The sequence below is a fragment of the Lupinus angustifolius genome, chromosome LG02 (genome assembly GCF_001865875.1).
Source record: "Lupinus angustifolius cultivar Tanjil chromosome LG02, LupAngTanjil_v1.0, whole genome shotgun sequence".
NCBI lineage: Eukaryota > Viridiplantae > Streptophyta > Magnoliopsida > Fabales > Fabaceae > Lupinus > Lupinus angustifolius.
In genome coordinates, this window is record NC_032010.1 from 11,362,044 (window position 1) to 11,384,537 (window position 22,494).

Sequence of the window (22,494 nt, forward strand, 5' to 3'; positions counted from 1 at the left end):
GCACCGGATCCCATCAGAACTCCGCAGTTAAGCGTGCTTGGGCGAGAGTAGTACTAGGATGGGTGACCTCGTGTTGCACCTCTTTTTTATCCAGAGGCGCGCCTGGAGAATTTCCTGGCTCGGAAGGGATCCAGGGGGTGGAATTTCCTGAGAATAGGGTGTGGCTCATGTTGGATGGGCTTCTACGGACACAGTTTGTAGAGAAAGAATCGTCTCATTTTTCTAATATGTAATATGTCCAATTCTGCTCAAAGATTCCAAAGTTATGCCAAAAATAGAAAATCAACACTAAAACTAGTCGCCACTTGTTTGTATCTCACAACCAGCAGCAAGGCGATTGGCTATGATGCATCTAGTATTCAATATGTGAGGAAAGAAGTGTGGAAACAAAGTTTCATGCAAAAATTCCAACCACAACTATATTAACCAACATACACCCGAATCGACCAAGATGCGAATAGCTAAACAAGACAGCAAACAAATAATCCCAAATTAACTCATTTTAGGAATATTAGTCCAATAAAGTCTAAAACACTAAACCATGTGAAACAAAGTCAATTAGGCACGAAGAATCATCAACCATGCTAGTTTAAGGTTACGAATTGTGTAATATATCGTCCGTCAGCGCGTGTACTTGCAGGTGCGATCATACCAGCACTAATGCACCGGATCCCATCAGAACTCCGCAGTTAAGCGTGCTTGGGCGAGAGTAGTACTAGGATGGGTGACCTCCTGGGAAGTCCTCGTGTTGCACCTCTTTTTTATCCAGAGGCGCGCCTGGAGAATTTCCTGGCTCGGAAGGGATCCAGGGGGTGGAATTTCCTGAGAATAGGGTTTGGCTCATGCTCGATGGGCTTCTACAGACGCAGTTTGTAGAGAAAGAATCGTCTGGGAAGTCCTCGTGTTGCACCTCTTTTTTATCCAGAGGTGCACGTGGAGTATTTCTTGGCTCGAAAGGGATCCAGGGTGTGGAATTTTCTGAGAATAGGGTTTGGCGCATGTTCGATGGGCTTCTACGGACGCAGTTTGTAAAGAAAGAATCGTCTCATTTTTCTAATATGTAATATGTCCAATTCTGATCAAAGATTCCAAAGTTATGCCAAAAATAGAAAATCAACGGTAAAACTAGTCGCCACTTGTTTGTATTTCACAACCAGCAGCAAGGCGATTGGCTATAACGCATCCAGTATTCAATATGTGAGGAAAGAAGTGTGGAAACAAAGTTTCATGCAAAAATTCCAACCACAACTATATTAACCAACATACACCCGAATCGACCAAGATGCGAATAGCTAAACAAGACAGCAAGGAGCAAAACAGTGAATGCTGTAGGCGAATTTTGGAACCCAAACAGAATGGTTATTCTAAGACACACACTAAACGATACTGAGAACCTCTGAAAAGAACCGGTAATCCACGGCAGCGGCGCCAAATTTGATCGAAAATGGTAATAGACTTAATCAGGCCAAATAATCCCAAATTAACTCATTTTAGGAATATTAGTCCAATAAAGTCTAAAACACTAAACCATGTGAAACAAAGTCAATTAGGCACGAAGAATCATCAACCATGCTAGTTTAAGGTTACGAATTGTGTAATATATCGTCCGTCAGCGCGTGTACTTGCAGGTGCGATCATACCAGCACTAATGCACCGGATCCCATCAGAACTCCGCAGCTAAGCGTGCTTGGGCGAGAGTAGTACTAGGATGGGTGACCTCCTGGGAAGTCCTCGTGTTGCACCTCTTTTTTATCCAGAGGCGCGCCTGGAGAATTTCCTGGCTCGGAAGGGATCCAGGGGGTGGAATTTCCTGAGAATAGGGTTTGGCTCATGCTCGATGGGCTTCTACAGACGCAGTTTGTAGAGAAAGAATCGTCTCATTTTTCTACCCCAAATGCATATATAATATGTCCAATTCTGATCAAAGATTCCAAAGTTATGCCAAAAACAGAAAATCAACGGTAAAACTAGTCACCACTTGTTCGTATCTCACGACCAGCAGCAAGGCGATTGGCTATGATGCATCCAGTATTCAGTGTGTGATGAAAGAAGTGTGGAAACAAAGTACCATGCAAAAATTCCAGCCGCAACTATATTAAACAAAGTAACATGCACCCGAACCAACCAACACGCGAGTAGCTGAACAAGAGAGCAAACAGCAAAACGGTGAATGCTATAGGCGAATTTTGGAACCCAAACAGAATGGTTATTCTAAGACACACACTAAACGCTACTGAGAACCTCTGAAAAGAACCGATAATCCCCGGCAGCGGCGCCGAATTTGATCGAAAATGATGATAGATTTAATCAGGCCAAATAATCCCAAATTAACTCATTTTAGGAATATTAGTCCAATAAAGTCTAAAACACTAAACCATGTGAAACAAAGTCAATTAGGCACGAAGAATCATCAACCATGCTAGTTTAAGGTTACGAATTGTGTAATATATCGTCCGTCAGCGCGTGTACTTGCAGGTGCGATCATACCAGCACTAATGCACCGGATCCCATCAGAACTCCGCAGTTAAGCGTGCTTGGGCGAGAGTAGTACTAGGATGGGTGACCTCCTGGGAAGTCCTCGTGTTGCACCTCTTTTTTATCCAGAGGCGCGCCTGGAGAATTTCCTGGCTCGGAAGGGATCCAGGGGGTGGAATTTCCTGAGAATAGGGTTTGGCTCATGCTCGATGGGCTTCTACAGACGCAGTTTGTAGAGAAAGAATCGTGTTAAAAAGTTGTTAGTTTGAAATAGAACAAATTAGTTTTAAAGAGAAGATTTTCACACTTTCAATTAACAACGAAAAAGAACAAAAAGAGAGAAAAAGTCAAGATTCATTGTGCTTAATTTTCGAAGCTATCTTGTTTATTCTTTGAGAAGTTTTTCTTGCATACATTCTCAAGAGAGAAAAGAGAGAAAAAAAGATAAAGTCTTTTCCATTGTACTAAACATTTTCATTCAGTTGAAAGACCTTGTATGATTTCCACATCTAGTTTATAGTGTTGTTTGTGAGATCTTTTATCAAGGGTTATAGAGCTAAATTTAGAGTCTATATCCACACAATCTTGTGTGCAAAGTAACTCGACAAATTTTCTATAATTTGAGGATAATTCTCGTGGTGTGGTATCATCACAAGTTCAGAATCGATCGTCTTCACAAGGCAGAGAGTCTTGATTCGAGCAATAGTTTCGGCTGAGACCAAATTGTACAAACAATATGGTATCCATGTAGGCGTAGATGGTGGTCAAACCGAGCTTGGTGGCTCAACGGTTTCAAGAAAGAAGTTTCTGTTAGGACTATTGGAAGTGTGATCGTAATTGAATAACATTTCTGATAGTGAAGAAAAATCTCTCAGATCAACCGAAGGCGTGGATGTAGTTTACAAGTGCACCAGCAAACGAACCAAGATAAAATCATCGAGTACATTTTCTCTTTCCCTATCTCTTCACGTTTCTGTCTTTACTTGCTTTCCGAGTTTATTTGCATTATGTGATAAAGTGCTAATTGATGTTAATTTGTTGATAATCATAAATCAATATTAGGATAGTAAAGATCAAGATTTATCATTGTTTTCAAAGCAAGAAAAGTCTATTTTTCAAAGAATAAACAACCAGTATAATCGATTAACGTACTGACCATAATCGATTAACACAATTGTCTTTAATCAATTAACTCTCTTGATAATCGATTAACTACAACAGCTTTGTATTCTACACAAATATCGGAAAAACGGGATTAGTGATCCGCTACACCTATTCACTCCCTCTAGGTGTATTCTTACCTCAATGATACCCAACAATTAAAAGTTCTTCTCATTAATAAGATATTTTAGGCTCTATTATGATATTTTCGATTATTTAGATCATTGGCTAATTATCTTTTTATTACACTTTTTTTCTATTAATATTGCTCTTAGAGATCAGATATCAACCTTTGATCTTACTTGATGATCCAGATTTGTCTAAACACTTGAGAAAATCATTGTTTGTTAAGTAACAAGACCTTTAAATAAAACCTTTTGTGATATTATCATTTAGGTCATCTTTGATGGTAGAATAGGATAAGAAGAATGATAAGAGGATAATAAAATGTGAGAAACTATTTTCTTGTAGCATATGTGGTCTTTATTAGATAATAATGATATTGATGTGGTAACATCCGTTATAGTGGTGGCCACATTAGTATTTGGTACTATGAGGAAAATTATAATGTTCTTGGTTATTTGTAACTCAATACCCATGCGATAGAAATATATTAGGTTAAATATGATATGATTGGTGAACAAACTCATATTTGCTCTATCTATCAAAATATGATATGATTGGTGAACAAACTCATATTTGCCTTATATATCAAAATATGATAATATCTTACAATTTATCTCTTCTAGTCAAATTCATAATAGAATCTACTTCGTACTCTTTGTGTTCCATATTTTTTTTATGTTTTAATTTTTTCATATTTTTTCAAATCTTTTATATTTTAAAAAATTAATGCACATTTATACTTTATTTTCCAATTATACTTTTTATTTATTACTTATCTTTCCACATTTATTTCTTCATTTTTTTTTTAATTTAGTTCCAATGTACATTAAATAATATTATTTTAATCAAAATTATATAACATTTTCATTTTATGATATCTTAAACTATTGTAAAACCATAAATAAGGGTGTTTAGGTCTAGACTAATCCAAAAAAGAAATCGAAAACCAATCCAAAACTATAAAAAAAATGGAATTGTTTGACTTGTGTTGGATTGATTTTTAGAAAACTGATGTATCCGGATCAATTTTTTATTCCAATTTTTAGAAATGAAACTGATCTAGACCAAATCAATCCTAATTACATATACAAAAAATGAAGATTGTTTCGTTTCTGAATTTAATTAACATTGAAATTGATAATCTAAAATGTACATTTTTCATATTCTCTAATTGTTAGAAGTGTTATTACTTATTAATTAACACTTTCTTGTTATTATAATTATACTCATGTGTTATAGATGTTACTTTCTTATTCTTATAATTATCATGCTTGGTACCATCAGTCTATGAGTAAACTTGTTGGTTTTAATGTAAATTTTGGATACCTTTAAACATACTAAACTTATTATTTTGAAATATTTATTTTTTATGTGTACTATTTAAGAATGTATTAGACTTGTTATTTTTTATTAAAAAATTTAACCAAACTAGATCGAAACCACCTATAAAATTTGGTTGAATTTCTTAATATAAATCAACCAAATTAAATATTATTTATGTCTTTAAATTAAATGATTTTTTTTCCATCTAAATACCAGCCCCAAACTGAGTCCCTGCACCTTAATCATAAAGATAAAAAAATAAAAAAAAATCAACAAAGAAAATTACTTTTAATAACCCGCGTTTGGTATTATACTTTTTTATGCAAAATCACTTCTCCATTCAGAACCCTAATCCCAAACCTTCTCTGATTCAACGATGGTGTGCATAAGAAAAGCCACCGTCGACGACCTTCTTGCAATGCAAGCATGCAACCTCTTCTGTCTCCCTGAGAACTACCAGATGAAATACTACCTCTATCACATCCTCTCATGGCCTCACCTTCTCTACGTCGCCGAAGACTATAACGGTCGCATTGTCGGTTACGTCCTCGCCAAGATGGAAGAAGAAACCACCGAGTGTCACGGTCATATCACCTCCCTTGCTGTCCTCCGTACCCATCGCAAGCTCGGTATCGCCACCAAGCTCATGACCGCCGCGCAGAACGCCATGGAACAGGTTCTTTAAATTATGTGTTTATGTCAGTTAGGAAGTTGTTATAGTTTAGTTATGTGTTTGTTTGTTAGTGGAGTTGATGTGTGTGAGGTGAACATTTTAGAATAGGATGAAATAATGGGTTATATTCTATGTTTAGTGAATTTTGAATGAGTGATGTTATTTGTACACGAAAGATTGACAGAGTGTTTTTAATTGTGGTTGTGGCTATGTTGTGATTGTAGCTGATGTGGTTGCAATGATATTGTAGAGACTCCTGCAACCGCAGAATGCAATTCTGGTTGTGTGATGCAATTTAAAACACTAGATTGACGCATAGGCTTACACCTATCCATTTTTTGGGAATAGAAAAGTTGAAATGATAAGAAAGAATTGTGAGACACCAATGGTATGTTTGTGAGTTGGTTTTTGGATGGTGATGGAGGAAAGGGGAAGGCTTGGGAGCCACAAAATACACTTGTGGGATAACTCTCAAACCTTTCTTTCCATCCATCACCATCCAAACTCGCAAACAGACCCTAAGTGTTTGTCTTTGGTATTCAAATAATTATGTTCAAACAAATGGATAATTATTTTCAAACAAAAGGATAATTATTTTCAAACAAATGGATAGGTGAGGTTTAGCTTTTAAAATAATCCCAAGCGAAGGCCTCATTTCAATACCTCTACTTTTATTCCCTCTAAATTTGGGGTATGGGATGGAATAAAATGGAACTAACTTATGCTTCAATCCATCCCATCGTAAAATATCCAAACGATGGTGTGATTCCTTTTTTTCCATTTCATACCATTCCACCTGTCATTAATTATCCAAACATGTAGAAATTTCAAATTACAGTTATTATATTATAACTTCCTAAGCACAACTTACTAGGAAGCAAGTAGCAATGATACAACTCTCAAATGAAATCCTTGACTCTTGCTACTAACCCAAGCCAATAGGATGTTCTTGGTCCTTACGGATAAGACACCTGCACACTTAATTATGATGTAGAATATTGCCCATAAACAGAAGCCAATGAAACATCCTGAAGAAATTTTGCTTCTACCCTCCATTGGTTTCTCCCAAACTACAGTTTCAGATAGTAAGTAGTTTAAGTTCAGGGACAAGTTTCTTAGGATGACTTCATTAATAGCATGCTCCACGATGACTTCCATTTTTTTATTATTCATGTCAGTGCGCGTAAAATCAATGGTGAAAATCTTCTTGAAGCATGCATTTATTGCCACTTCAAATGCATACTATAATTTCTCATGTAAAGGCGTGGAATGTCTACACTCGAAGAATTGGCAAGAGCGTGTTACCATGCTGAGGTGGCAGAGAGAAGGAATCTTTGAGGAATAGTGCTTTACTGTTATACTGTGTCAGGGATGTGTCTAGGGGATATTGAGTAATCACTAGCGTAGTTATGAATGGAGATCTCTAGCTCTCAGTAGAAATCTCATTTCCACTATAAATTCCTTGTATTCAATAATGCATATAACTCAGATTTGCTAAATTTACTTAAAAGTTTGTTAGGAATTAGGAGTTAGTTTTTGTAGTTGAATATTTTGTTCGTGCTAATTGTATATAACTGTGTTTAAAGGGGTTTCATATCTGATTAGCAATTTCACTATAAAGTTCTCTTCCTTCTCGGTTTCTCACCCTTTCTCTATCTATCCTTTCTTGTTCTTCCTGTATTGAGTTAGCAAATTGTGAAGTTCAGTACTTCAGTTACATGTTTGTTAGAAGCTACTTTCTATAGTTAGTTAGTTACTTGTTACCATCAAGTTATATATAAAAGGTGTTTGATTTGCGAAGGGGCATAGTATCTTCTTTCTCTCTTTTTCTCTCACTCTGATCCTGGTTACTGTATCTGATACAGGTGTTTGGTGCCGAGTATGTCTCACTACACGTAAGGAAGAGTAACCGCGCTGCATTTAACTTGTACACAGAGACCTTGGGATACAAGATTCATGATGTGGAGGCAAAGTATTATGCGGATGGGGAGGATGCTTATGACATGAGGAAGCAGCTCAAGGGGAAGCAGATACATCAGCATCATGGTGGGGGCCATCACCACCATCATCATCATGCTGGCGGCTGTTGTTCTGGAGAGGCAAAGGCAGATAAAACAGAGACAAAAGGGAATGCTAAAGTTGCCTGATTGTGAGAGCAATCTCCCCCATTTTTGTTTCATTAATATTTCTGTTATGAAAATTTAAACTTTAGTGCTTAGTTTGTCATTGCTGAATTGATGTGGTTGAGTAATGTTCTGTGCTACTGTAGATTTATTGCATTATGTTTGATTTTGTCTCTTAATATGAAGTTGTACTATTTTGTTGAATAAGCACATGCATTGTGGTCTATGATACTTGAATGGGCATGATTAAAGTTCAACTTATTTGCTGTTCAATCACGGGAAAATTATATGGCCTTTCTTTGATGGTTGTGCAGAAAGTTTTTCTTTTTTTTAGTTTCTTGAGGCACATTTTATGTTCCAAAGTGAGTTTTAATGTATTTGTGTATTGAATTTGTTAACTTTGTTAGCAAATGAGTGGGGACTGAGGTTAATGATTAAATAGTGAGGATGGATATTTGCAATATCATGTTAGCAACTAATGAGCTTTTGGTGCCTTGTTTAGGATAAACTGGATGGTGAGGATGAGCATTCTTTTATTTAAGATGCAAAATGGATAGGATTGAGGGTGTTAGGAATCAACACACTAAGCACAGAAAATTTGAAATACCTCAATCTTTATTAAAATTCACAAACCAGCCACAAAACAGTACATTCAACATCAAAAGAAAGTGCTAGCAGAAATTGAAATAGTGAATAAATGCAGAAAATCCACCTGTTCTCTGACAGATTGCCACCTGTCCCTTCTGTTATGCCCATCATGGTCATTCAGAACTGAATTCTCACTTGTCCTGTTAGTTGTGATTCCTTCATTGCCATCGCCACATTTCACCTCAACTTCTTGTTGTCTCCTCTTTCTTGCTCACTTTTTCCATGTATAGACTTGTATCACCTGTGATCTTCTGTATCTGAGGAATATGATAAGGATCTACTTTAAATTTTGGTTTCAAATACCCTTTAGAAAAGTTTCAACCCATTTTACCTAAGGTTCAAAGTTGTTGTGAAGTACTGATTAGGAGTCTTAATTCTTGTAAGGAACTGAGATATGTATTTTGATTAGTAATCTGAATCTTGATTCAAATAAGTGACTTAGTGTATTTTGGTGCATAATGTTTTTTTCTTCATAAAACACATGCCACTAAGCTTTCAAAAGTGTTTAGTCTAGCTAGTTCTTGAGTGTTATACTGGTTTGGAGAACTGTTAAGGGCTTAACAGACTTGAAAAAGAGAATGTGACAATGATGAGAATGTTTCCTACAAGACTTAGAATGAAAGATTTAACACTTTTGAGGGTCTGAAGATGGTTGTGGACATGACCCTTGTGCTCCCTTGGAACTCTTTGTTGGTTGACCTTGTGCATCGTTGTTGGGATACTTTATCACCTTCTAAAAAGATTTGTGGAGAATGATATCAGAAGAGGTTTAAAACTCTTAAAGGTTAAAAGTAGTGTGCATACATGCCTGAATGAATTACAAAACAATATCACTTAAAATTAATATTCAACAGCTCTTCTAAGCACAGTCTATGTGATTGCAGTAGAATATAACATTAGATTTAATAGTGTTTCAAAAGTACTGATGAATGTCCACTTTCTATGGTGCTCGCTCAACAATGCCAATTGAGTGTCTTTGAATATGATAAATATAATATTTTTATTTAGAAAGCGTTGTTTCCTATAAAATAATAATGTATATCTTTTCTTTTCACGTTCTCTATCCACGGTTATCTTGCTCAACACACACGTTTCTTCAAAGATATAGCTGAATCCATAAATATCACCATGAGAAACAAATGTTGCCTACAATAATACCATACATGATAGTGGTCCTATTATAAGCAGACGTATGGACCTTTTAACACGTTATCCGCTTTTATGGTTTCATAACCTTATGAGTGAAAGTAAAAAGAAGAGTTAAAATAGTAAAAAATGATATGATAATATTATTATTTGATATGATTGAAAATGAAAGAAAAGTGAAAGGAATGATAATATATATTTATATATAATGTATTTAAAATGACATAAGCGCTTTTATTATATATATATATAATTTAAGATGTGTATACTGACAGTGTAAATAATTCTTATACTGTAAGCAAATCGTTCATCATTCATATGTTAATCATCATCGACTTTTAAACAAAAGTAATACAAATGTGGATGATGTGTAACAGTATACAATTTTTATACTTACGGCGGCATAAATTTTAAACTCATATATTTGGGTTTTCTAACATGAGTAACCTCATTTTCATTTTGTGAAGGATATGTTAGGATCATGTGCCCAATTATACTAGACTAAAACACCCTTTTTACTTAACTATGTTAACAAGGTGATTTTAGTAACTTGTTATTCTTCTACTAAATAAAAAAACAAATTTCTCTCACCTCCACCTAAGTCAAATTCTATCTTTCCTTCTCAACCTCATCATTTTTTACTCACTACTCTTCTTCTAGGTTCCATGGCTGTTAAAATCCTATTTTTCTAAAATTTTCTATTTTGTTCTCAATTTATTTGGGTTAGATGACATTCAAAAGTTTTTACTCTTAAGTTGTTTGGGTTGTTTTAATCCTCTCTTCTTGCATCTTCTTCCTCCCCATTTCTCTCTCATAAAGATAATAATGATGAGATTTGAGTTTTTAAAAGCAAACAAGAGCCTATATTCAACGTATAAGTGATACAATAGTGAGAAAGAAATGGAAACATGGAGGATGCTTTCAAAGTTTTCGATAAAATGCCGAAGAGAAACATTGTCGCCTGAAGCACATTGTTGGTGGGTTATGTGCAGAACTCATAATCTTTACAAAAACAGGATTTTAACAACCCAAACAGTTAGTAAAAAAATTTGAGGTTGGACAGCCATGGAGCCTAAAAAATGAGCATGAGTAAAAATGTTTAAATTGGGAAGGAAAGATAATTTAAGTGAGGTGGAAGCGAGAGAAATTTGTTTTTTTTGCTTTTTTTTATTATTAAAAGAATAACAAGTTACTAAAACAACCCTTTTAACATAGTTAAGTAAAAAAATTAAAAGGGTGCTTTTGTTTAGAATAATTGGATACACTATGGTAACATGATCTTTCACAAAATGAGGTATCCTCATGTTAGCAAATCCCTATATATATAATTAAGTAGTATGTTAAGGGTGAGCATGAACCGAGTTAGATTGAGTACGGTTTGTCCCTTACTCGACCCTAAATGTTGATAGAATCATTTATTTTTAACCCGGATCTGACCTTAGACCCGAAGTTAACCCGACCTCAAATATCAACTAAGACAACATTCGATTAAATGTAATGCGTACATCCTTTGAATAAAGTTTTCTCAATATTTTCCTTATTATTATGGATATGTAATTTTGACATATGAATTGATATATGTGTATATATTGTTAATCATGTATATATGATGAAATATAAGAGAATCAATGATATTTAATGAGATGTCATTATTCTGTATACAATTGAATAGAAATACATACAAACATGATAAGCGAGTGATCACGGGACGATGAGACATATCATGTTTGTCCCCTACCCGACCCTAAATATTGACTGCATTTACTTTTTGAATCCGAACGCGACACTAGACACAGTATATGGGCCTAATCATGATCCGACCAAACCAGGTCCTGCTTACCACTAGTATGTCTAATTTTTTAAACACTATTTTTTATTGCAAATTACAAATAACTAAATAATTTATTTTTCATAAATTAATTAATATTATTTTAAGTAGCATGTAAACTATAAAGTTTAATATAACTATTTTATGTTTATAAAATTCAATGAACATTATTAACATCATATATCTTCTTCTATAAAGAAAGTATATCATACTTTTAACAATCACTTTTATATTTTTAATCATTTCACTTTCACACATTTGAGTTTTTTCTTTTTAATTTATTTATTATTTGTCACCTTGTTGGAAATATTAACTATTTATGTTTTTTATTTTCACTCTATTTTTATTGAGGATACACAATTACTATTTATTTGTGAGTTGAGAAGTAAAGAAAATAAAATTAGTTTAACTAATTTCACATAGAAATGAATATAAATAAAGAAGTTCACTACATTGTATCTATTTTTACCTAGATTTTCCCCCTCAATTTATTCATGGTCAAAAGGCAAATTTGAAATTTTTAATAGGAAAAAAAAGTTTTTTTATAGGGACATACATGTCTTTTCGTTCGCTTCTATTTAGTTTTGGAACAAAACATGAAAAATGACATTTTTATAACTTTTTTTCTCATCTTTTCTTTCATCTTATTTTCTATAGAACCAAACATAATCTTAAAGTATTCGTCACCTTACCATCCTCAAAAATCACTGAAATGGACTCTTTAATGATAACATACAATAAAATTGGTCATAATAAGTAAAAACATTTACCATCTATATTAATATCAATTAATTTTCATTTAAAAGTGGAGGATCAAAGAGGGTAGAAGTATTCTAACTTTATTTATACTTTTAAAATATTATATCTTTCAAGGACACATTTTGTTTATCAATAAAATTATTCATTATTTTTTCTTAATTTTTCAACATTTATATTAAAATAATATATATTACATCTAATTTCACCAATATTCAGAATAATTAGAGAACTAATTATTAAACTATATATCACTATACAATTATATTGTCTGCTTTGATAAGGTATTAATAATATGTTCATCATTTAACTTCTATTTACTATATAACAAAAAAAACTCCTATAGGGACACATGTCAATATTTTATGCAAAATTTGCTTCTTATGGACACATGTCAATACCTCATGCAAAGTTTCCCCACCAAAAGCTCATCACCTCTTGCTATACAACCTTACACACATGATTATAACTATATTTACTATTTGTTTAAAAATATAAACATAATGACTCATTAAATAAATAATAATAAATATATAACAAAAAAAACTCATAGGGACACATGTCAATACTTTATGCAAAGTTTTCTTCTTAGGGACACATGTCAATACCTCATACAAAGTTTCCCCTCCAAAATTTCATCACTCATACTATACAACCTTACACACATGATTAAAACTATCTTTTACTATTTGTTTAAAAATATAAACATAATGACTCATTAAATAAATAATAAATATATAACAAAAAAAACTCATAGGGACACAAGTCAATACCTTATGCAAAATTTGCTTATTAGGGACACATGTCAATACCTCATGCAAAGTTTCCCCTCCAAAAGTTCATCATCTATTACTATACAACCTTACACACACCATTAAAACTATATTTTACTATTTATTTAAAAATATAAACATAATGACTTATTAAATAAATAATAAAGGAGAGAAAATATTGTGTAGTTTTTCTCACAATTGTTCTGGTTGCAATTTCCTTAGAGTGTCTCTTACAACTATTCTTTTAATTTATGTTTCTGTTGGAAGTTGATATACTTTATATTGTTTTGTCAAATTGTAATCAACAAATTTATCATCTTTAACTTTTAAAACTAACTCATAAGTATGATATAACTCAAATTGTGATCAACTTTTATTTTTATATTATTTCAATTTTTCTTCATTTGTGGTAGATATAACTTCTTCATCATATAAATTTCACATATTTTATTTAACAAATCTATCATCTTCTACTCTCAAACTCACTCACATGTATGAAAATTGGTTGACTGTTACTAGAAAGGAGATGAAGATTTCTAAGGAACAATATGTTAATATTAATGAAATTAATATTCGGAGAAATATATTATCACATCATAATAGCTTATCAAATCATTCCTTATAAAAAATAAGATAAACCAATGGTAGAAAATTAATACACAAAGATTTGAAATATTATTAGTATATTTCAAGCTATAAATTAATACAGGTACACATAAGATCAATTATAAAATCATAATTGATTCTATTGTGATTACATAATTATTGAAAAACTATGTCATTGATTTGATTTTATTGTGATTACATAATTGATTCTTTTACCTCTATTTTCTTAAAAATAATCATAAGATTTACAAAGTTGTGTATATTATAACGCATATTTGATTTATATTTTGTTTGACTTATTTTTATTCTTCAATTTTAGGCAACACTCATTATAAATATATTTTGTTCCGGATTTAGTGTTTGCTTCTAATATTACAATGTTACTTTTTACAATATTAAGATAGTAATAATGATAAGTATATAATAAATAGAATATTAAGATATTAGATTAAGAATATTAAAAATCTTAACAATTTTTGAATATATATTAGTATAACATATGAGAATATAACGAATGAGAATTTTCAAAATACTTAATTACTATCATTATATTATTTAATTAAAAGATAACAATAATAGATATATTCATGGAAAATATATGTATTTTAATTAGGAATATATAAGAAAAACAAATCAATTATTAGACTATTTTTATTATTTCGATTAAAATTATCAGAAAAAATATACTGTCAAATCACAACTTAATGTGTTTTTCAAATATATTACAAAAAATATCACATCCTAATAGCTCATCAAATCATTTGGTATAAAAAATAAGATAAGACAATAATAGTAAAATTAATACACAAAGATTTGAAACATTATTAGCATATTTGAAACTACAAATTAATGTAAACAATAACGTGTTGTACATTGAGTTATCCACAACATATGAATTTAATAATACATATGAATTAACTTAATTCCAACAATAAAAATATTAATTCAAATATGTATATTATAAAAATGACAGACTTAATAGAAAAATATGTATAGTAAAATATTACGGTTGTATAGAAAAATATATCTTCCAAATAATAGAAATGAATCTTTAATTTATGAGTTATTTTCATACAATGATTATTAGCTAAAACATAATCAAATAAATAACATTTAATTATACTATATTTGAATGCTAAAAATATATTCAAATATTTATACATAATGAACATAATCTAAAATAAAAATAATCATTCAAGAGATGCTAAAAAATCCTTATGACTTTATATGGTACTTATAAATGTAATCACAAAAAATAAGATGCAAAAAGAAGTCTTTATATTTATAATTTTATATAGAGAATATAGAGGTGAGATATTATTCAATACAATTTGAATTTTATTTATTGAGTTATTTTAGAATCAAATACTTTCTATAATTATATTTTCCACAAATCAATGCTTATACAAATGCATATATAAATGTTAATATTATACATATATGCTCAATAACCAATGTTAATATTGCAACTATTGAATGCAAAAAATATAATGGGGATATATGATTTATTAACGTTATAAAATATATGTACATTATTTGTGCATTATGCATAAACACCTAGTATAATATCAATGTAATATAAAGATTTGTAGATAGCATTACTTTTTTTGAAGAGTCAATAATAATTAGACATGAATGATGGATTATACACTGATAATATATAAAATTCATATATTATCGGTGCATATACTTTTTTCTGTTAACTATTTATTTTTAATTTTCCCATTGCTTCCCTTTCACACGGAGGCCACCATTGTTCCATCAACCCAAATATATGTCCTTGATAAGGCATGTTTTACCCAAATTAAATTCAGCACACAACAAACTAACTTGGTCTATTATAGATTGAAAATAGATTGAACAATGTTGCACACACAATCTACGATCTTACTAGTGATTTAGATTTCTTCTTAGCACGAGATGGTGGTTTGGTCGCGCAACACAATACACCGTTGGATGTTACTGCAACAATGATAATGATTGACATGGCGTGTTGTCAAAGGATTCCTAGAGATGGTTGTTCTGGGATTCTTCATTGTCTTCCCCATGTCCGACTGAAAGGGTATGTGGCAAGTTCAAAGTAATCGACTCATAATGGGGCTCAAATATTGTTTACTTATATGATTAATTATGTCTCTATATAACAAATGTGTTATTGTTTTTACTTTTTAAAATTTGTTGTGTTGTCAATATTACTCTACCAATAAGTTAGTTCAATGTATTGTTAGTTGTAATGACCATTGTTTTATATTATCATATATAGTTGATCTATAATTAAAATAATAATTTGATTTGAAGTGAAAAGGCATGAGACCGTTTAATACTCATCAAGAAGATGATTTCATAAAAAATTGTTAGATACAATTATCCAATAAGTAATAATAATAGATCCAAAAAAGAAAGTATATTTTGCATTCTCACAATCTATATAGGACTTCTTTTGTTTAAAATTTATTGTAAAAATATTACATAATTAAATTATTCGACATGAGTAATCATTTTATTTTATGTTGTCATCACAATTTGTTAAGTTCTCAATTTTGTTTGAATTTTGATATTACAGTTTCATGTAGTTAAAATAGAGGTCCAATTTTTTTTATCACAATAGACCTACAAAATGTTAGGCCTGATACTTGTCTTCCATATGGAAAAATGTTTCATTCAACATGCCATTTGCCATGATAGTATAGAAAAAAATGTAAGTAAAATTTTTAATACTTAAATATTTATATACCTAGCCTATAAGGTGACAAAGTTAGGTAGTAGTGGTGGGTGAAGATGCCTTAGAGTAGTAATTGTTTGATTGCATCCCTTCATGGTTGAGATGATGTTTGTGTTTCATAATTAGACAATTGAAAAGAAATAATACGGGTGAAATCTTAGAACATTAATGAGGTGGGATAAAATTCCAATTATTATTTTACTAAAGGACACCAATGTCACTAATTTTATAATATTGTAAGTAAATTCTAGCCTTATTTTATCATTACTTTTCTTAATTGGACCACATGAGGATCAAATTCTTATTATTTGGTTTGAAAAATGATTCTAAGAAAGTCACATAGAATACCAATGTTCTTTTATATGAAGGAGAGATGATATACGAAGGTAGATTTCAGTTGAATTAGCCTCGAGTTAGCCTTGGGTCGCATTAGTGATACTTGAAAAGGATCTCCAACACTCAAATAAGATATATAATAAAAGGGATTTAGAGAAAAGTTAAGAAGATGATACTTCTTATATAACAACTTATCTTATCGCGAATAAGGACCTATTCAATGAATAAATCGGCATAGCAGGTCTACACCTAGACCTATGAGGCTCCTTGGTATTCCATAGGAGTTTCCCCCCTCAAGGCCTCAACAAAACCTAGATTTTTCACACCCATAAAGACTGAGGACGATATTTGGTAGCCATTGGGGTTAACCTGTCCAAGTCCATTTTGTAGACTTTTGGGAAGAAAAACCAAGAGAAAGTTTGATACTTCAATCCAATTAATTAACAAACCCCACTCACCACTGAGTAACATGTGGATCACACTACAAAAATATTTAATTGTTAGAATATGTACTTTTGTATTTTTAAAATGAGAATAAAATATCTTTGAGATAATTTATCTTCTTAAATTCATTCATTGTTTGACATATATTTTATTTTTTATAACACATGTCAAATAATAAGTGAATTTAAGGTAACTAAGTTCTATGAGAAGACTATTTATTCTCTTTTAAAATATACATTACAAACAAGTTTGCCTTTAGTAATTCTAAAAATAATATAAATTTCTAAACCACCTACCGATAACACATAACCTCCTATTGATTTTATAATGAAAGTATTATATATTCAATATCTAAAACTTAATTATTTCATTATAAAAATAACTTTTTACTTGGGGCCAACTACCCGTGTTGTTTTAAGAATTCGTGGACATAGTTAAAGGATTGCAATAACAATTAAATAAAAGTGCTTCTACAGTTATGTACACATGTTACACTAAAATAATAATGGGACTTCAGAATATCCTAAAAGCATATGTGCAACAATAACATATAATATACAAGGAAAGGACCACATGCCACCTTTTTTCATAGTGGCCTAGTTGATTAATTTCATGTGCTCCACATTCCTCTATTCCAATTATGGCTCCACCTCTTTCTATGCCAGATCATTTCTCAACAAAACCACCTCATCAGCCATAATAGACTTGTATTGACTTCAATTCAACCCTTTTCATGTCCTAAGGGTCTTTTATGAGTTGAATTTGAAAGGAAGAGAAAGAGAAATGAAAGGCTCGAAACTATCTCATAAGTGTATAACATTTTCCTCCAAAAATCAACTCACAAACAGACCATAAGGTTATCCTTCCTAAAACTATGGTACATCTTGAGCCCCATTAAATTGAACAAAGTACAAGAAAAAAACTATGAAATACATAACTTGTTCATGATCTCCTTGTCCTATGCACCCTTGGCGTAGGCACAATCTCATCACGAGCAGATTTTAACAATGCTTGACGATCCTTAATTGTTTTATCAAACAATCTATTCTCTGGATTCTCAGCATAGCATACATAGTAACAACTCACACAAGCATGAGGCACTGCCATAGCTATTCTAGTCTGCAAAGTCAACAAGTTGATGGTTTAGTCACATGCTAAATAATCATGACCAAATATAATAAAGGGTAGCCCAGTGTACAAGGCTCTCATCTAGTGGGGTCTGGGGTAAGGTAGATGCATGCAAATATTATTTCCGGGATTTGAACCTGTGGCCTCTAGTTACTAAGAAACAAGATTAGTGTTGTGCCGAAGCTCGCACTTTAATCATTACGAGATATGGACAAACAAAAAATATAATAATGCAGTCAAGTAAAGGGTACCACCTACCAAAAGGTATCCAATGAAGAATGTGAGGAGGGAAATGGTGGCTGTAAAAGTTTGGTGTACGTTATAGGTCCAAGCAGCCACCACAATGACACAAATTGAGCCACTGCATACCCCGGTGAGGAAGCATATTGAGCTGGTTATATCAGCATCCACAACTGGCTCCATTTCTTCCTTCTCAAAGAGGGCCCAAGTGTCTTGGGATGCATTTACAAAACCTTTTCCATAGGCTGCTATCTGTTGAAATGAAATAAATTGTAAGTTACATAACTCAAAGTAAATAATTGACAAGGTTTTAAATATCGATCGCGGTTTAAGAAACTCCTAAAACCTTGACATTTCAGACAATTGTTGCCATATGTGGTTGTTGCAGTCGCGAATATGGTTTCGATGACTCACAAAATATTAACATATTTGTATCTATAGCAGCCACAGACCCATATTTAAAACCATGATAATTGATCTTAAACCATGAATTACTCATGTTGAATAAGCAGTTAAATAAAAATGGTGGAAGGACCACATTGACAAGCACCACCAGCTTTCAGATGGTGATTGCTCTGTAGTAACTTCAGAACAAAATAAATGATAACAATGCAATGGGAAAGTAGGTAGGGACCATTGACCATATAGCAAAAGAATCCACAGTATCAGATAAACCAAATAATATTAACTTTACAGATAAAGTTTTGAAGAGAAATAGCAATGACTAACCAATGGGAAAATATCAAAAGTAGATTCCATTGTTCTAAAATCTGAAACCAACTAAGCAGGTTGAACATTTTTTTCAAAGTTAAATTATGTTTTAGGTCCCTGTACATTTTGGAAAATTTCAAATAGGTCCCCAAACTATAAAAGTGTATAATTGTGTCCCTGAGCCCATAAAAAGGTTGTGATATGGGTCTTCTATTAGGGTTATAGGGACCAATTATAATATTCAAGAAAGTGTAGGGACATTTTTTCTAAAAAAGTCTAGGTACCCAACAAGGAAGTCGATGCATAACTTAAAGGAACCCTAACAAAAACTGAATAAGGGGCCAATTATAAATCTTCTAGACACTCAAGAACCCAATTACAAACTTATTAGTGTAGGATCCCAATGAGTGATTAAACTTTATTAAGTTAGAACTTACAAACATGTTGTGTACAAGCATCAGAGAAACTGAATTTTAACATTACCTGAAGATTAACAATTCATAATCATATTTACCATAAACACTATGATATATAAAAAAATGCGGCTCAATGCACGAGGCTCCAACTTAGTGGGTATGGAGAGGGTAGATGTACTTAACAAGCAGAGAGGTGGTCAAGATTTGAACCCATGAACTCATGGCTCCTAAAGAACAACCTTACTGTTGCGCCAAACTCTCTTTATTGCAGATATATGTATCAATTAATTATTTATTTGTTAAGTTACCTGTACATATGCCCAGCTATTGCCGTTTCTGAAAATTGTTTCCATCACACGCAGACAACAATGAGCACAACAAAACATGAACTCGTCTTCTCCCTCGAGCAAATTCAAAGCTCGTGCAACAACTCTAAGGGCTTCAATTGTTGGCACAAAGACTGACCCCAAACAAGCACTGCCAAGATTCCGCGTCAACGCTCTCAGAAAGCAAAATTGGGTGCTTGATTGCATTCCTCTAAGGTAGTACAAGGCAATAACCCTACTAACAGTGATATTAACAACATTCCTCATGACCTCTGTAGTCCAAGCCAAGCTCAACACTAATGCAATGATGATCAAAGGAGGGAAATAGAAGTTCAACGCACCGATCACAGCTAAACTCCATAGAGATATCCACACAAATCCGACCCCAAGCATAATATAAGTAGGTCTATTTAAATCACGGAATTTGGACATAGGCTGAAGTGATAAACTGAAGACTTTACAACAAAACTTAATTCTATGACTAACCCAACAAGCATATAAGCCATTCCCAATTGCGAAAGCAATGAAACAAACACCAACACCATCAGTCGGTGGCATTTGGAGACAAACAAGAAATATGCCAGCAGCCAGAGACATCAAAAAAGTGCACCAAAGTATGAAATGAACCATAAAAGTAGGCCATTTCCTAATTGCTCCTTGCCAAGTAAATGCAAGAATAATGCTCATAAGAGTTGCAGCTTCCACTTGAGGCAGAAAGTACATTAACACCCTTTTCTCTTTCCTCTTCATAGATTCTGATGCTTGGATAAGACCCTGAACTCCCCTGAATACTAGAAAACATACCAATGCCACAGCTAAACACATGTGGAAAATAAAGAGAAACAAGGATATTCTGTTGGTATATTTTCTGGAATTCAGTGTCACTGGTTGCTGCTAAAAAAGGAAAAAAATCCATAAAACTAAAAATCTTAAACCTTAAAAAATTTAGAAATAACAAGTATGACTTGAAAAATTATTTAAGAATCAGGAAACCCCTTATAATATGTAACAAAAGAAACATGTAAATTGTCATAAAGGAGTTGGTTGAAAAACCCATTTCTCTGAAAAAGGTAACAGATTCCATATTTTTTTCTAAATAAATAAAAATGAAGCATTCCAAAATGACCTGGAAGACATTATTGAAGACTAGTGGAACCCCTTATAATCTTTAATAAAAAAACAAACAAAAATGTAAATTATGACAAAGGAATTGACTTGGAAATTAGAAAAAAAAAACATACTTGTTGTGGGGTAGGAGTAGAACGAGGTTGAGATTGAGATTGAGGTTGAGAACGTTGAGATTGAGCAGGAGAAGGAGCTGCAACTCTTGTATTATTATTAAGCACAATCCTCAAAGGGTTAGTGGGGTTCAACCTATTGAACCTTGATACCTGAAATTCTTCATGATCATTATGAACATCATCAACACCATCATTATTAGCATTACTATTACTATAAATCACTCTTTCTTCAAAACCCACTTCTCCTTTTTCCAAGTCTTTCACTTCTGAATCCTCTTTCTTTGCATCATCCCTTACATCAGCTTCAGTTTCATTTTCTCTTTCTCTCTTATCCACCTAACACAAACAACAGCAAAAAATTCAAACTTTACACAAATAGCAACAACCCATTTAGACATATAAAAAGAACGTACAGGTTCAGCAGCACCCATTTGGAAAGTTTCAGTTATAAGTGTCTTTGTTACTCTGGTGACGGCGGTGACAACGGTGGAAGATGGCGTTGGTGTGTCTCTGGAATGTTGGTACTGTTTTTTCTATAGTGGATGACGTTACTCTTACACCAATACAACATTGAACGGAAATATTTTACAATAATCACCCGTTATATTAAAGAGTTTATATATTATATATTATTTATTTGTATTATATCTAACAAATTCTTAAATGTTTTTGTCATGAATTGAAATTATTCATCTTTTTATTTATATGGGGTTTTAGTCGGTCATACACATGTACTTTTTTATTGGTTTTTCAATAGTAATTAAATATGAATAATAGATACAATAATATTATAAAAACTCTTATATACATTTTAATATGTTATTCTCATTGCTATTTACCTTCCTTTTATGATGAAAAATATTCTTAAAAAATATGATAATTTTTTAATAGAAATTGGTATCTAATAATCGGATCCCACCCTGCTGCATGTACGGCGTCCAAACTTTTTTATCTCACATATTAAATTATTTGGTTATTATCTTTATTTTAACATAATGTCTTTTTCTATTACTATTTTAGTAATTTAATATATAATTTTTAGCTTGCGTATGGTCTTGGTTAACCATATCATTATTAGATGTAAAAGAAATACATTGATTTGGATAAATCTTCATTTTTGAAGCATAGTTTTGTTCATATTTTAAATATAAATTGATATTAATTTTCAAATTTTAATGTCAAATTTACATATAATTAGAATTTTATAATTTAAGACTCATTTTTCTCAGGAATAAAAGTTCCTTTATAGTTTATACAAACTTACAAAGTAACCTTGCACAAGTAGGACACTT

The 22,494-nt window shown here is 32.1% G+C and overlaps 2 protein-coding genes across 3 annotated transcripts; one reads left to right on the top strand and one right to left on the bottom strand.

The window, feature by feature from the left end:
* LOC109335754 (N-alpha-acetyltransferase daf-31) lies at positions 5,388 to 8,154 on the top strand. The gene is made up of 2 exons (XM_019571923.1): positions 5,388 to 5,761; positions 7,624 to 8,154. Exons 1-2 carry the CDS (start codon positions 5,462 to 5,464, stop codon positions 7,903 to 7,905), a joined length of 582 nt encoding a protein of 193 aa, XP_019427468.1. The 5' UTR covers positions 5,388 to 5,461; the 3' UTR covers positions 7,906 to 8,154.
* On the bottom strand, positions 18,017 to 21,775 carry LOC109335761 (protein PNS1). 2 transcript variants are annotated; one of them, XM_019571937.1, is made up of 5 exons: positions 21,616 to 21,775; positions 21,203 to 21,538; positions 19,944 to 20,855; positions 18,527 to 18,760; positions 18,017 to 18,259 (listed from the first exon to the last, which is right to left on the bottom strand). In XM_019571937.1, the coding sequence occupies exons 1-5, from the start codon at positions 21,631 to 21,633 to the stop codon at positions 18,083 to 18,085; spliced, it is 1,677 nt and encodes a 558-aa protein (XP_019427482.1). In that variant the 5' UTR covers positions 21,634 to 21,775; the 3' UTR covers positions 18,017 to 18,082. The 2 variants fall into 2 exon arrangements, with proteins under 2 accessions (XP_019427482.1, XP_019427486.1); XM_019571941.1 differs by having other exon boundaries at positions 19,944 to 20,852; positions 21,616 to 21,774.

Excerpts from the sequence above, each read along its gene's own strand:
- LOC109335754 (XM_019571923.1), top strand. The coding sequence starts at position 5,462 with ATGGTGTGCATAAGAAAAGCCACCGTCGACGACCTTCTTGCAATGCAA. Across the intron at positions 5,762-7,623 it reads CGCAGAACGCCATGGAACAG|GTGTTTGGTGCCGAGTATGT; the intron begins GTTCTTTAAATT and ends TATCTGATACAG.
- LOC109335761 (XM_019571937.1), bottom strand. Across the intron at positions 18,761-19,943 it reads ATAGCTGGGCATATGTACAG|ATAGCAGCCTATGGAAAAGG; the intron begins GTAACTTAACAA and ends TCATTTCAACAG. Across the intron at positions 18,260-18,526 it reads TCTTCATTGGATACCTTTTG|ACTAGAATAGCTATGGCAGT; the intron begins GTAGGTGGTACC and ends TTGACTTTGCAG.